The sequence below is a fragment of the Hyaloscypha bicolor genome (genome assembly GCF_002865645.1).
Source record: "Hyaloscypha bicolor E unplaced genomic scaffold K444scaffold_87, whole genome shotgun sequence".
In the NCBI taxonomy this organism is placed as follows: domain Eukaryota; kingdom Fungi; phylum Ascomycota; class Leotiomycetes; order Helotiales; family Hyaloscyphaceae; genus Hyaloscypha; species Hyaloscypha bicolor.
The window spans coordinates 549,004-563,828 of NW_020194589.1; the positions used below are offsets into that span (position 1 = coordinate 549,004).

The 14,825-nt window shown below is 47.0% G+C and overlaps 4 protein-coding genes across 4 annotated transcripts; 2 read left to right on the plus strand and 2 right to left on the minus strand.

Moving 5' to 3' along the window:
• Positions 1–674: 674 nt before the first annotated feature.
• K444DRAFT_531821 (ARM repeat-containing protein) lies at positions 675–2,661 on the minus strand (the record flags this gene model as incomplete). The annotated part of the gene is made up of 3 exons (XM_024875028.1): positions 675–1,589; positions 1,644–2,153; positions 2,425–2,661. The coding sequence occupies 3 exons, from the start codon at positions 2,659–2,661 to the stop codon at positions 675–677; spliced, it is 1,662 nt and encodes a 553-aa protein (XP_024735519.1).
• A 280-nt stretch (positions 2,662–2,941) lies between these two features.
• Positions 2,942–5,785, plus strand: K444DRAFT_613512 (uncharacterized protein). The gene is made up of 5 exons (XM_024880365.1): positions 2,942–3,307; positions 3,362–3,492; positions 3,540–4,485; positions 4,533–4,947; positions 4,994–5,785. Exons 1-5 carry the CDS (start codon positions 3,136–3,138, stop codon positions 5,466–5,468), a joined length of 2,139 nt encoding a protein of 712 aa, XP_024735520.1. The 5' UTR covers positions 2,942–3,135; the 3' UTR covers positions 5,469–5,785.
• A 1,869-nt stretch (positions 5,786–7,654) lies between these two features.
• K444DRAFT_663938 (uncharacterized protein) lies at positions 7,655–10,209 on the plus strand (the record flags this gene model as incomplete). Its single annotated transcript, XM_024886904.1, has 3 exons — positions 7,655–7,767; positions 7,826–9,569; positions 9,701–10,209. 3 exons carry the CDS (start codon positions 7,655–7,657, stop codon positions 10,130–10,132), a joined length of 2,289 nt encoding a protein of 762 aa, XP_024735521.1. The 3' UTR covers positions 10,133–10,209.
• A 710-nt stretch (positions 10,210–10,919) lies between these two features.
• Positions 10,920–13,642, minus strand: K444DRAFT_630333 (uncharacterized protein; the record flags this gene model as incomplete). The annotated part of the gene is made up of 5 exons (XM_024883192.1): positions 10,920–10,942; positions 10,990–11,520; positions 12,092–13,312; positions 13,357–13,390; positions 13,625–13,642. The coding sequence occupies 5 exons, from the start codon at positions 13,640–13,642 to the stop codon at positions 10,920–10,922; spliced, it is 1,827 nt and encodes a 608-aa protein (XP_024735522.1).
• Positions 13,643–14,825: the final 1,183 nt, after the last annotated feature.

Sequence of the window (14,825 nt, forward strand, 5' to 3'; positions counted from 1 at the left end):
GAGTGCATGTAGAACCTCATTCTGGCACTGTCAGGTGCATCATTAAGTTGGCAAGGGTTTCTAGGAATAACGTGGTTGGAGCTAGCTCCCACTCGATAGATGTCATAGAGTAACCTTACCCTCGGACTTTTGACAGCCTCATGGAAAGAACAAACTTCATTTGACTTCTTTTCATTGGTTGCTGGAGTCTCTATCCACACGCCTTCCATGCGCACTCCATCAACCCACCGATTCATCATTCGCCTCGCATTTCAGAGTCGGAGCTTTCAAGCTACCACACTCCTCTCAAACCAAGTTGCCATATCACCTTCATCTTATGAGATCAGGAGCTTTCAAGCTACCATGCCTCATCTTCGTGTCGCAAAAATCATTGAGAAAGAACTATCAGAAAGAACGCCTCTGTGATGTGCCGGGGTTTGGTGGTGAACAAAAAAGAAATTACATGACGGTGAATCTTTCGCTAATCGTTGGTCACATCCGAAAACTGGAAGGCGCCTTTTCGCAGGGGGATAGTCGTGCTAGAGGAAGTTCGGGGGAGGGGCTCGTGTGGAGAGATTGCGGGGCGGTATTGAGTGTTCGGCAATTTGATTAGAATGCTGTATGTCGTGTCGTGGGTGGGGAAGGGAAGTGCTTGCCGAAGCAAGTCAGAGGAGAAGCAAACTTGTAGATCAAGTTTACATATCCATCGAATCGCCGTTGGCACTGGCGAAGTTGAATCCTGCGCCACCTTGTGGGCCATTGGCGCCGAAACCAAAGGTACCTTGTCCGCTCTCTACTTGTGGTGCGATCTCATCACCCGCGTCGTCTTCGTCGGAGAAGTACTTCTCAATCATGTTGTATGCCTTCATGTAGATTTCTTCATTGGCATTGGTCTGGCAGTCATGGATTTTCTCCATGCCGTGACATTCCTCAATGAACAAGGCATATCTGTTGATGCTCTCTTGTCCCTCTCCAGCGGCATCCTTGTCCATCTCACCAACCTTCAGAATGTTCTCAAGACCGTCAAGGGCGACTTGGATAATCTTGTTATCAGGGCAAGCAAGGAGATCACACAATGGCTTGATGCAGCCCTGGTTGACCAGGTATCTGATTTGCTCGGGCTTCTGGAGTCCACCAGAGGTAGCGTTTGAGATGGCCCAGCATGCTTCCTTGCGAGTCTTCAAGTCGCCATTGGACAGGAGGTGGATAAGCGGCGGAATAATGTTTGCGTCGATAACAGCTTGGATTTGGGTGGAGTTTCCAGCAGTGATGTTGGAGATGGTCCAGCAAGCCTCCTTGCGAATTCCATCCTTTCCGGAGCTCAAGAGAGACAAGAGAGCTGGGAGTGCACCACAGTTGATGATCACCTGGGTCTGGATATCATCACCAGTAACAATGTTGCCCACGGACCGAAGAGCAGGAGTCTGAACAGATGTTGAAGCGTGCATGAGCAGCTCGACGAGACGACGAGGAATGCCAGCTTCAATGACAGCCTGGATCTTGTCGTTGGCACCGTCAGACAAATATGAAATAGCCCAGCAAGCATCTATCAAAACTTCATCGTCCAAGGAGTAGACAAGCTTAGCCAAGACTGGGAGAGCGGGCAAAATCTGCTGGAAATGTAAGCTTGTCATCACGAAAGGTGGGGTAGCCGGGGCTCTTACGGTGTTCCAATCGGGCTGGGGAGTCTTGCCACGGCAGAAATTGCTGAGGGTCCAGGTTGCATTGCGGAGCATGCTCAACTTTCGGCTGTCACCCAACAGGTTCAGGAGTGGCTTCAGAGCACCACAACTCAAAACGTAATCCCGGCATGATGGGCTATCACCAGCAATGTTTCCCAGGGCCCAAACAGCCTGCTCTCTAACATCGGGCTCGTGACTACCAAGCAGCTCAACGAATATAGGAACGGCTCCAGCCTCAATAACGACCTGTGTTTGTTGCGCAGATCCAGAAGCAATGTTGGTAAGAGCCCAGGCAGCTTCAAATTGTACCAACGTGTGGGGCGAGTGGAGGAATTCGACAAATCGACCAACAACTCCGGTCTTGATAACCTCTTCGATGGGTGGATTTCGCTCTTTCGACAGGAGTTTTCGGAATTTTGTAGTGGCTTGAATTTGGAGATCGATCTGATCAGAGAAGACGCCCGCAACCATTTGAGGGAGATCTTCGTTCAGCTAAACAGCAAATTGATCGTCAGCATATTGTTTCCAAAGAACAGAAGTCCCGTGGGCAAAGAAATGCTGTTCCTTGGGGCTCGTTGACGAGTGGAACCATCACGCCAGCCGTTCCGCAGCCCGCACAAGCGAAATAACATTTCGTCAGGCAGTTACCCCACCAGGCAAGTAAACAAACGGCAGCTGTGAGGCGGTGATCTTTCGCGATTCGGACAACAGGCAGTAGCGCATCGCGTCCCGCAAAAGGTGATAAGGTATGCGATCAACTTACCTGACTCTCTGTTGGGGCGGTATCATCGTCACTGTCTGGCTCTGCGCCGAGAGACGCCCCCGGACGAGATCCATCTCCGCCGGTGATACCTCGTCGCTTTGCTAGGTTTTCTTCACGCTTGGCCTTGCGGATCTCGACTTGTTGCTCTTCACGACGGCGTCTCAGCTCTTCAGGCTTGAAGGTGTTCTTCGCCTTGAATTGAGTCCGACGATGCTCAGGGATGTAGCGTTCGGCCATGATTGCGGTATGCGATACGCGGTGTGTGGTGTGTGGTGTGTAGAGTAGTGTCGCAGGAATATCGAAGACGGTTGGTCAACTCCTGGCGGTGGTGTTGTAGAGTTGAGGTCGGCAGGAGGAGAATACGGAGTGGGATTGATCTTTGAAGAAGCTCGGAAGAGGTTCTTTCTTTCCATTCGACGGGAGCAACACGTGATTCTAGCGAGCTGACTAAGGCGGGAACCCACCAAATTAGCACGTCGCGTCTCCCCGTCAATCAAGCGCGTTCAATGCAAAATATTTGAGACCAAGTTACGTTCCCCTTTTCTTGCCACGACCATCATGCTTGGAGATGAGTGAATGAGCGATATTCGGGCTAGAACCCGTATTTAAATCCTCTCCTTTATTCCACACAGCGTTGCAGGCTTCCTCTCTGTCTGGGCCGACCAAAGTAAACAAAAAGCTTCATCCACTATACGAAACAACGTGGCAACGATGACAAGTCCTCCAACTTCCTCCCCTGGCGAGATCCCATTACCGGATGGGTTTTTGACTCTCGATCAAATCCGAAATATCCCCAACAGCTGTCTCCGGGAGAAGAAGTCATTCGTTAACGTTATAGGATTCGTGAAGGATTTTCAACCCCCGTACAAGACCGGGGGTACAGGTATGTAGCCCTTGCAGAGGTTTGGTTATCAGACTTACAAATTTGAACTTCAAGACTTCAAATGTTCCATTGAAATTATGGATTACTCCGATCGGGGAATGAAAGTCAACTTCTTCGAAAAAACCGAACAAAACATGCCGCCCCCACCTGGTGCTGGCGATGTAGTTCTTATGCGCGGTGTCAAAGCAAGTACTCGCCCACCCGGTTCCCGCATTTTGACTTACACCTTCAGCCCCAATTGTATCACGGAGTTATGGGACTTCTGAAAAACAGTTCTTCTGAATTCCGTTTCTTGGCCTCAGAGAACATACCCCAGAAAGTATTGGGCGAATCAAACTCTCCTTGGCGGTCGTATCCCGTAGGCAAGGGCCGCTCTCCGACCGCTGCTGAGATGAAATACGTGTTATGGGCGAGCAATCATGCGGACGTGATTGACCTGCCTTCTAATCAACAATTTGGAGTAAAAGTGGTCCAAGCCATGAAGCAAAATACGGATAAATTCAGTCTCTTGAAGGATATCAAGCCCGATCGATACTACAACATTCTAGGGCAAGTTGTCAGGCTTTACGATTCTTCCGGCACGCTGCAAGTCTATCTCTCTGATTACACCCCCAACAGTCGTTTTCATAACTATGCATGGGGCGAAGCGGGCAAAAACGATGTCGGCCGCGAGGGCGATGATTTTGGTTATATAAGTACGAGGAATAAAGAAGCGAAAGAGTGGCCTGGACCGTACGGAAAGATGACCATTCAATTGACTCTCTGGGATTCGCACGCTTCCTTTGCTCGCGAGGAAGTGAAGGTCGATGACTGGGTTCTTCTGAAAAATGTTCACGTGAAGTTTGGCAAGATCGGAGGGGTTCTAGAAGGCTTTATGCATGGAGACAACGGCAAGACGAACGTGAGCATAATGAATTTGACCGAAGGAACAGTCGAAGATCATGGCAGGTTGAAGGAAGCTACGAATCGCAAACTCCAGTGGTGGAAGAGGTTTACAGAACAGAAGCCGAAATATCTTGAAGAAGCAGCTGGTCTGGGAAACAAACGAAAGGATGATGGAGAGGGATCATCGAAATCCAACAGCAAGAAACGTCGCGAAGAGGAACGTGCTGCAAGGCTGAAAAGGGGGGCAGCTGCGGAGGCGAAGAAGATGGGACGGTTGAATCTCAATGAGAATAGTACGTATGCCGTCTTCCTAACAACACGGATTCTAATGACTGGGCAGTCCGGTGCAATAACCCAGACCAGCCAATTGTGGCCTTGTCGGAGATTTTGAAACCTCTAGCTCTCACCAGGAACGAAGAGGGTCAACAAACTCCGTCATCATTCACTTGTGCGAAATACCGGGCAAATGTGAGAGTTGTGGACTTCTTTCCCCATAAGGTCGAAGACTTCGCTGTTGGGCGCCGACCAAGCGAGTATGACATTTTGTCAGATTATAGTGGAGGCGAAGACACGGATCGAGAGGAAGATATACGGGTCTTCAAGAGCGGGAGAGGTTTCGCGAAAAATATATGGGAATGGAGATTTGTGTTGCAGGTCGAAGACGCTAGCTCGAAAGAGTCCAAGGAGCGACTGTGGTTGATGGTCGACAATCACGCTGCACAAGGTTTGTTGAACCTCGAAGACGATGCAACGAAGTAAGTTGGTCTAACATTTGCTTCTTGCTCTTCTAATATTGTACAGCTTGCGACGAGACCCCAGGCTCTTGAGCCTGGTCAGAGAGCAGCTCTTCAAACTTTGGGGAGATCTCGAAGAGCTAAATTCCGAGCGACTGAGGCAGCAGTCCGAGAGGGGGAAAGAACTGCCTCCATCGTCTCTCGGGTCAGAATTTCCACCCTCGTCGCCCCCTCGAAAAGCAGGCGAGATGCCTGACGCAGATAGCGATGTTGAAAACGAGCCGTCGCAGCCCAAATCGGCGAAGAAGAGCTCGAACTCAGCCGTCTTGACAGAGCAGGATCTGAATATTTCCAAGTCAGGCATTGTTGCAGGCAGCGCTGATAAGTCGACTCCCAGTCTTGAGGTTAAAAACAAGGCTTTCACCTGCTGTATCCACCAATACGGAGTCAAAGTCGATGAAGATGATCCTTCCAAAGCCAATGCTGGTGATGGAAAGAGATGGCAGAGAGTATTTGGTTTGTTCGGAACTCACATTGTGTGAACGGAAGACCTCCAGAATTGCTTGAGGTTAAAAATATTTCTTGTTCAAGATACCTCAGATAATGTTTGTTGTATAGGATCATCACAGGAAGCGGAATATTAATGGACTTCATGAGTTAGCACGTATTGAAAGTGACGTTACGGGACGTCAGCTTACCAATCTCTCCATTTCTGCAGGTCAGCTGATTTGTCATATCGGCATTACCTGACAAATCACGATACCATGTATATATATGCCCCCAAGTCCTTGATTTGGAGGGCCAGCTGCTATTGTCAACAAATGTCCATTCCAACAGCACAATTCTCGTTGCACATCGCAGATGCTCGGAAAAGTCGGCATTGGACATTGAGATCGCCAAATAAATCTCGAGTATCATTTTAATTCCCTTTATCTGATATGTTTTCTGCCGGTCAAGCACTCAGCATCTCATTTACAGTCTCCTCAACACTCTTAGCCTCCATCCCTCGACTGCCCAACAACTCATCCAATGTCGGATCCTCAATCAAGCACTCCCCCTCTCCAACGCCTCATACGTACTACTCCACCACTCGACCGCCGACCTGTCCCTCCCCTTGCCAACATAATACTCCACATATTCCTCTCTTCGCACCTTCTTCACCGTCACCTCCCGTTCCCTCGCTTCCCCAACATACGCCGCAATCTCTGCCAAAGTCTTCCAATTCCTCGCACTCGCAAGATAAAACGTCTTCCCCACCCATCGCCCACTTGGGATTTTAGTTGATCCCTACTATCACTTAAGCTGATCACTATTATCAGACTCTGCATATGCTCGCTTAATTGGCTAATTACTACTATTGCTTAAGCTATCCTCGCTTATTTAAGCGGTCCCTATTATAGTTTAGCATATGCTCTCCTTATGCTTTGCACATATACGGGCTATACGGGCTAGAAAGGTTCAGGTTAGTCCCGAGCTTGCGAGGGGGCTTAGGGTCAGGGGTCAGGGGGCAGTGAGAGCCCCCCGCATTAGAATATATTAAAGCATAAAGGCCTGAAGGGTTATGGTTAGTATATACTAAGTATATGGGTTCCATATACTAAATATATACTAGAGATAATAGCAATAGTAAAGCAAAGTATATTCTAACTTACTTATGTGCTTTTTAGTAATAAAGGTAAAGCATATACTAAAGTAATAGTAGTAGTAAAGCAAGACATATTCTAACTTCCTTATATACTTCTTAGTAATAAAGATTAAGTATATACTAAGTATATGAGTTCCATATACTAAGCATATACTAGAGGCAATAGCAATAGTAAAGTAAAGTAGATTCTAACTTCCATATATACTTCTTAGTAGTAAAGGTTAAGCATATGCTAGAAGTATGCCTGGCGGGCCGTTAGGAGGAGGTCAGGGTTGGAGGGAGGTGTGTACGAAACCCCTAGCAAAAAACCACTTAGCCAAAGTGATCAGGATCGCTTTGTGCTGCGTACGCATAACTGGGTCTTCTGTCGCATTTAGTCAGGTGATGGCTGTGACGGCTGGTGTCACATGGTTGGTTTCAGCCAAAGGGATTGGTTTCAGCTAAGGTTCCAAGCTATGGTTCAAACCAAGCTCGCTTCCAAAGCTCGGCGTTTCAGTGGTCTTGGCCATACCTACTTATCCACTGCCACACCTCATTCCTTTTCCCCTTAGCCTTAAATCCTTAAGACATTGGAATCATTGATCTTTGAGCCTCGTTCCGCTGCTCCGTTCCTGCCGTCACAATGGCTGAATAAGCATCTGACACCTTTAAAAACATGGCCTATAAGGCGAATCTTAGAACAAAACACTTACATCTTCAATTTCACAATTTATCTCTCTCCACACGGGAGAATACATACTTTCTTTCTCGGTTATAAATACCACTGTGCCATTTTCCTAGCGAAGCTATCTTTATGAGCACCACTTTACGTCTTCCGAAGACCTCCGTGGAATGCGACATCTTCGCTTCTCGCCCTTACAGTCTCCCACATCGCCTCTAAGGTGGCCCACGTGCTACCTCAGCCATCTTTCATACGAAAACTATTGCTGCTTATTGGCTAGACATAGACCATGTACGTAATTTCAACCCAACCTATGACTGGTAGTATGCATACGCTCACCGTCAAGGATTACGATATAGTGTAATAAGGCTGAACACACCTAGGAGTTTAAGTAATGCTTCAAGCCGAATGAACAACCACGAATGAATGGCAGCACGATATTGCGCTTGAAACCCCTTTTCGGGCCCTTCTTCACCTACCATACTGACGAACCATCGCTTCAATTGGTACACAAAGAGAAATACTGGATAGAATTGTAGGTGAGTAATGCGAAAATAGAGGCTAGGTAGATGATTAAACTGAACTTACCCAAGCAGATACGAGTGGATAGGAGAGATGGCGGATCGAGATACTCCGAGTCAAAGCTTCCAAGAAGCCGTTGAGCAGAACTCGCCTGACAATTCAGAGCCTATGGAAAGAGCTCGGTGTCTCGGAGATAACTATCTAGATAAATACTTTCAAACACAGGATACGACCGACCTAGATGCTGCGATTCAGCATTACCAAGAATACCTTCTGATGAAACAACTTGACGAAGACCGTGAGGGACTACTTACGGCTCTCGGAAACGAGTTCAATACGAGATATGTCGTAACAAGACAACAATCATATAGCGATACAGCTATCAGATTATTCCAAGAACTAGTTGACCGGACGCCTCTTGGTCATCGTCATCATTCGTTTCGGCTCCACTATCTCGCTACTGCATATCGTGATAGGTTTACAATAACAGGAGATGAAGCAGCTATAGACGCGGCAATCAAGTGGTACAAACAGAGCGCCGACCATGGAAAATTGGAAGAGAGATATGCACTACGGATAGGCAACCTTGCAGCTGGATATCGGGATAAATCCCACCGGAATTCTGACCGAACAACGGCGATAGCAGACAGGGAGGCAGCGATTCAACTCTTCCAAAAGGGCCTTGACCACATTTCATCGACAGTCCGACAGCGATATGCGTGCGCGAAAGATTTGTTCCCTCTTTATGCTGATTATGGTTCATGGCACAAAGCCTATGCTGTTGCGAAGACTGCGATCCACCACATACCATTAATGGCCACGAGAGACGACTTCAACGACGTGATACAGATTCAATGTATTGAGTTTGCTGGATTGGCTTCACTTTCTGCAGCAATGATCCTATATACAATAAATGACCTGCTTGATGCTATCCAACTCCTTGAACTTGGTAGGGGCGTCCTTGCCAAATATCTGAGCGAACGGCATGCCGATGTTTCAACCAGTCTAAAGGACTATCCCGACGTTCAAAGAGACTATATTGATCTCAGAAATCGGCTGTACGGATTAGAAACATCGGAGCCAGATGGGAGAACGTGGAACAGATACGGACGATCTCTTGCGCGCGCAAAAGCGTTGAGAGATATGGAGCAGCTGACATCCAAAATCCGAGACCTACGAGGCTTGAAGAACTTCATGGTTCCTCCAGGAAAAGAGGAATTCCAAAATGCTGCGAAACATGGGCCCATTTGCATTATCAATGTCACCAAATATCGCTGTGACGCAATAATTATCAAAGCTGATGGCCTGCGGCATCGGGCATTGCTGAAGCTCAGAAGTGATAGAGTGAAGGCCAAAGCACAAAACGGTGACTTTAGTAGCGTTAAGACCTTAGAGTGGATGCGGGATGTCATCGCGCATCCAGTGTTTGAGGAGTTGGGCATCACCGAACCTTCAGCTGATGGCAAGTGGCCCCATATTTGGTGGATTCCTACTGGCCTCCTGGCCAAGTTCCCGCTACATGCGGCCGGGTATCATAAGTCAACGTCCTCCAGAACGGTGCTTGATCGAGCCATGTCCTCATATAGTTTGTCTGTGAGGGCAATAATTGATGGCCGTGCAACTCGAGATCCAGCAGCTGCGCAACTAGCACCACCTAAAGCGCTTCTCATGGTAATTCCCGACACTCCAGGAAAAGATCCGCTTCGTTTTGCAACCAGGGAGGTAGCGGCCGTACGCAGCCTGTGTAAATCAATGAAATGGGACCCCATCAACCAGGTCAACGGAAAGCCGATATCATTGAATATCTACCGCAATGTCAGATCTTTCACTTTGCCGGTCATGGCCACACCGATACCAGTAACCCATTGTGGAGTTATCTTCTGATGGAGGGTGGGGAACGGGACGTGCTGACGGTCGAAACACTTTTAGACATGAATATCCAACAGCACGCACCCTTTCTCGCCTATCTCTCTGCGTGTGGAACCGGGGAGATCAACGATGAAACATTTCTCGACGAGAGTGTCCATCTCATCAACGCTTTTCAGGTATCAGGATTTCGCCACGTCACCGGCACCCTATGGAAGGTGAACGACAAGATCTGTGCGGACGTCGCAAGCATCACGTACGGAGGCATTAGGGATGGACTCATGACGGATGAATCTGTATGTTTGGGTCTTCATCAAGCTAGCCGGAAACTTCGGGATGATTGGATAGCCAGAACAAGTCCCAGGCGTGATGTGAATCATGAGCTGGCTGCTAGACATGATGCAAATGGCAGCGATAAGAGGGATGATGATCAATCTAGACACATTGGCTCAGGTGGTTACAATGAGAGTGGGTTGTTAAATTGGGTTCCTTATGTTCATTTTGGTGTTTAGTCTCCTTTGGTGTTTGGTTTACATCTGTTTGAAGAGTTGGCGAGCTAGTATGTTCTTAATGTATTAAGGATCCATTCCTGTGTTATGTGTTGACCAAGATCGGGCTGGAGGGGAACGACTTGAGGTTATTGTCACTCGGAAAATACCCATTCCCTTACTTCTCCACTACACCATATGGAACAAGGCTCTAAGACAATATCATAAGAAAGTAAAGTCTCTCCCGCAGGATTTTTCACCGAAACTGGCTAATCTCATCGTGATCAATTAAGGTAAAAAAAAACTATTCAAATACAACAGTGATCCGAGATGAAGAATCTGTATAATAAGAATTGTCGAACTTATCCCTTTCCCAGGTGTTTTTCACTTTTTGCAATTTGTCTGTACGACCTCTTGTGCGCTCCGCCAATCACCGAGTGTTACTTGTGCTCCATGATTGCTCCTTCCCATGTGTTGTGACGTCAGCGTCACATGACCTGGCCCTAGCGTGGCACCCTGTACTTAGCTCGAGCTCCCCGCTCTCTTCTCTCTTTAGACGTTACATACACACCCAAAAAGAGCTGTTTACCAGACCAGGTCTTCAGCCCAGGGACGTGATACCATGTGTCTCATCCCAGAATCTGGCATGATCAATTCCAGCATTCTCTGCAGCTGGTCGTCTTCAGCTTTTCGACTTCCACTGTCAATGTCATCATCAAGGTCATCTTGTGCGAGGATATCGAAGTCCGTTGGTGACGTTGTAACGATAACTTTTACTATGTCATAGATGCTGTCTTCTCCACTGAGAGATTTAGGAATCCTCGCTGGGAGGGTCTCGAATAATTCTTGCAGTGGCTCAACGAGTGATGATTCTAGCTGACCTTTGCGCAGTTGAATGACACCATATTTTGGAGTAAGGTTGAAGACATACGCATATAGAGAGTTCGTGTTTTTTGGAACCCTGGGGAAGCGCGGTGGTTTCGGATAACAATTTTTTATGCGTATGGTTACCACGTCTCCACGTTGCACGGTATGAGTACCAGTGGCTGGATCCTTGTTTTGGTTTATAAGACCGAACTCAAATTTTCTGTAGGGTAGACGAGACGTTGGGTTCTTCAGGAGCTTCATGGCGGTGAATTGCATGATATGCTGCAGCACATCCTTCACTTTCTGAGCTTCTTCGTCTCCTCCAACCGGGAGTGAGGGGTTATGAGGAAGTCGCTTCCCATATGCATCTTTGAGAATGTATTCTTCGCCATTCGGTGTGCTTTCGATGTCAATCTCGAAACCAAGATTTCGATCCTGTTGAGTGTTCTGGGTGCCTTGGGTATCACCCAAAAACTTAGGGAGGACTATATTCGCCGAGGATCTCCAGTTCTTCCGCAGGGCGTCGATAGCCTTCCTGGCTGACTCTGAGTTGTTGATAAGCGCAGAGCGAACATACAGTCCGTAATCCGAGCCACAACTCCGTAGGACAATCGGACACCCCACCAGTGTGTCAAAGGATTATTCAAGTTATTCAAGTTATTCATGAATATCTTAAATAACTTGAGTAAAATAGAATAATTATTCATGAATAACATGAATAACCATGAATAACCACGTGGAAGTCACGTGGAAGTCAATTAATTATAGTAAATTAATATATATTTAAATTTAAAAAAAAGAACTAAGGTATTTATTAAGCAGCCTTATATAAGCTAAGCTAATACTAATATAAGTCTACTTAAATGCTGATTTTCTATAATAAATAAACTAATTATCGCTAAGGTTCGATTCGCTTACCAAGCGCCACTATTACCTGATTGGGTAGCGGGGTGACGCTAGGTGCGGGCCCCTCCGAAGCCTTACCCGATTAGGCTAGCTCAATTACGTACATAGATCACGTGCGTTATTCAAGTTATTCATGAATAACTTGAATAATATATGAATAAAATAAGAGTAACGGCCGTTATTCTATTCTACTCTATTCATTTGACACACTGCACCCCACGATATTGACGTTGATCTTGCCTAAGATATCTGCATTCGAATGCAATCTTTGTACGTCAGTAACTTTCAGCTTCCCAATGACTTTGGTATCGGTAACTGTCGATGAACCGAGGTCATATATTTCGTACTCATCGTGCCTAGCAACGCCGTGTGCTGCCTCGACATCAAGGAACACGGATCCATTCTTGGAATGCTTGGTAATGGTACCATCGTAGTCCAACGATGAACACTTGTTTTGGAAAAGGAATTGATTACCATTTCCATACAGCATCGGGTTCTGCCATTTATATCCCTTTTGCCTAAAAGCCCCGCGGATGATGTGTAAGAGTAAGCGGTAAGTGATTGAGCGGCCAGTCTTCTCGATGATCCTTAGTTGTTCGAGAAGGTTGCGCGTCAGCCTTCTGTTTGCTCCAACTTTCCCAGTCTCACGGGCATACTCGTTAGGCTGAGCAGCTGCTAGTAAGATATAAGCCTCGGACTGGAACTGCCATGAGGTCTTGGTTGACACGTCCACTCCAGCTTTGTCATGGTCGTCGTCAGCAGAAGTGTCGCTCATGCCTTGATCTTCTTCAGACTCGTCTCCTGCCAAAAAACGGATCGCACCTCGCTCTTCGTTGACATCCTCTTTATCATCTTCTTCGTCTCCCTCATCGTCGTCATCGTCGTCCTCGTCGTCCTCGTCGTCCTCGTCGTCTTCGTCGTCCTCGTCCTCGAAATCGTCCCCACGGGTGGCACCTCCAGAGTGACAGTAGTCTAATACAGCGAACACGTGTTGCACTTCTGTACCCAATTCGTCCAAGAACTTTCCAAACTCAACGTCGCGTAGGAATTTTCCGTTTGGATGATCCATCGGAACTAGCATCTCGTCAAATCCAGGCCTCTTATGGTCATATATCGTCCGAGTTCGATGTCCATGTCCAGAGTAATGTATAAAGACAGTGTCGGACTGGGTAGCTTTGCCTTTGATCCAATCAAATGCATCGTCGATATTTTGTCTTGTTGGCTTGCCGTAATTCAATCCTGGAGGAATCGTCACAGCAGTGTTGGGGTTTTGCGAAATCAATGTGTTGATCTGATCTGAGGGAACCTTCAAATCTTTGGTCAACCACTCCCAAACATCGATCGCGTCATTGACGCAGCCTGACAACTGGAGAACATTTTGGTTGTCATAACCGCCAATGCCAATTACGACCGCATATATTTTCTTCGAATCTATGCCAGAAAACACTATGTCTTATGGTGTCGAGAAGACTGACGGTCGCCGAAAAATGATTCAAGGCTGAAGGGTGGCTGGCATCACTGTTAGTTGGCGGCGCTGCTGGCTGCTTTTTATGTCCACATTCACATCTAGCCTTGGGAGGGCGGCAGATGAATTCCTCAGTCAATTGTTTTCGTTACTTGGGGATTTTCTTTTCTTTTTGCTCCTGCTGCAGTAGTGTTAAGCTTCAGTGAATAGAAAAACAAAGTTTACGCTGTTGCCTAACCGAAACTGCGGCGCCGTTTGCTGCATTAGAAACCCCTCACCGGTGAGATGTGAGTCATCAGTTGTCTGCGTCTGGTGTAATTGGGCGGGATGAACTCGCACTCACAAAGCGTATTCGCACCTGCAAGCTAGTCACACCCTCTTCTTATATTATACCAGAGGTTTTGTCCGGATCAGGATGAACATGCAGCAAGCATGACATCGAAATGGGCGATCTTGTAAAGTTTGGTTCATTGCACCCCACTGGGCTGCATTTCAGCCGCAGTGCATGTGATGTAGTCCTCGTCGAATAAACGGGGGTGCGCCAGACTCGCTCAATGCTCGGCTGGCTCCGCTACAACGGCGCTTGCAACCTTTATCCAGTTCGATCATCACCAAATACACTTAGTCCACTGGAGCCCTGATTATGGTCCCCTTTCTGGAGTCCAACTTGGGACCCCTGTGTGAAAAACCAATTCTGAGTTCTAATCTGTTGCCTGAATGCAAATATCTGAGGGGCCTGGAATCAGGCCAAGTTGCCAACTGAGCGGATTCCCAGCGAATTTTCTGAACCTGGCGATTTTTCGCATCCATCCGACGATATTCCTCACCCAGCGAAACTTCCCACTCAGCGAATTTTCTCACCTACAATTTTTCGCATCCAGCATTGTTCCGCACCCAGCGGTCCTCCACACCTAGCGAAATTTCAATGGATCGCCACGTACCAGCGACATAAAAGCACCTAACGTCTGTCCCAGCATCCCGAGACGCACCCTGTCACGAGACGAATCTATAGTTTTGGGATTATAATTTTTTTCTTGGCAAGTCTCTAAAGTCATTATTAATATGTCACTTTCTTTAACTATTTCTCCGTAAGGAGACTACTTAGTAATAAAGAAAAGACTATAGTTAATTATGCCGTCGATTGTTTTAATTACGCTACTAATCGCCGCTTTGGCTGTTTCCCCTTACTTAATCGCGACTATTAAAGTCTTTTCAAATTTCGGAGTACTTAGGGAAAGGTTCTATAAAGAAAGAATATGGCCTTAAATTTTGAAGATACTTAGTAAGGAAAATAGTATACTCCGGGAGTTACGCTGTGCGAGGAGGGGTATAAACGCCACATATTTTAGCTTTAGGATTTAGTGCTTAGTAATGCGCATTAGCCTGGTTATGATATACCGTATTCAAGCAAGGGCTCGCTATATTTTATTTAGCCACGATTGGCGAATGGATGAAGCGCCGTTTCTCGTCTCTCGTCTA

Bases quoted from the DNA above. Each gene is read 5' to 3' on its own strand.
- K444DRAFT_613512 (XM_024880365.1), top strand. From the start codon at position 3,136: ATGACAAGTCCTCCAACTTCCTCCCCTGGCGAGATCCCATTACCGGAT. The intron at 3,493-3,539 runs GCAAGTACTCGC...TTACACCTTCAG, and splicing joins TTCTTATGCGCGGTGTCAAA to CCCCAATTGTATCACGGAGT. The intron at 4,948-4,993 runs GTAAGTTGGTCT...AATATTGTACAG, and splicing joins CTCGAAGACGATGCAACGAA to CTTGCGACGAGACCCCAGGC.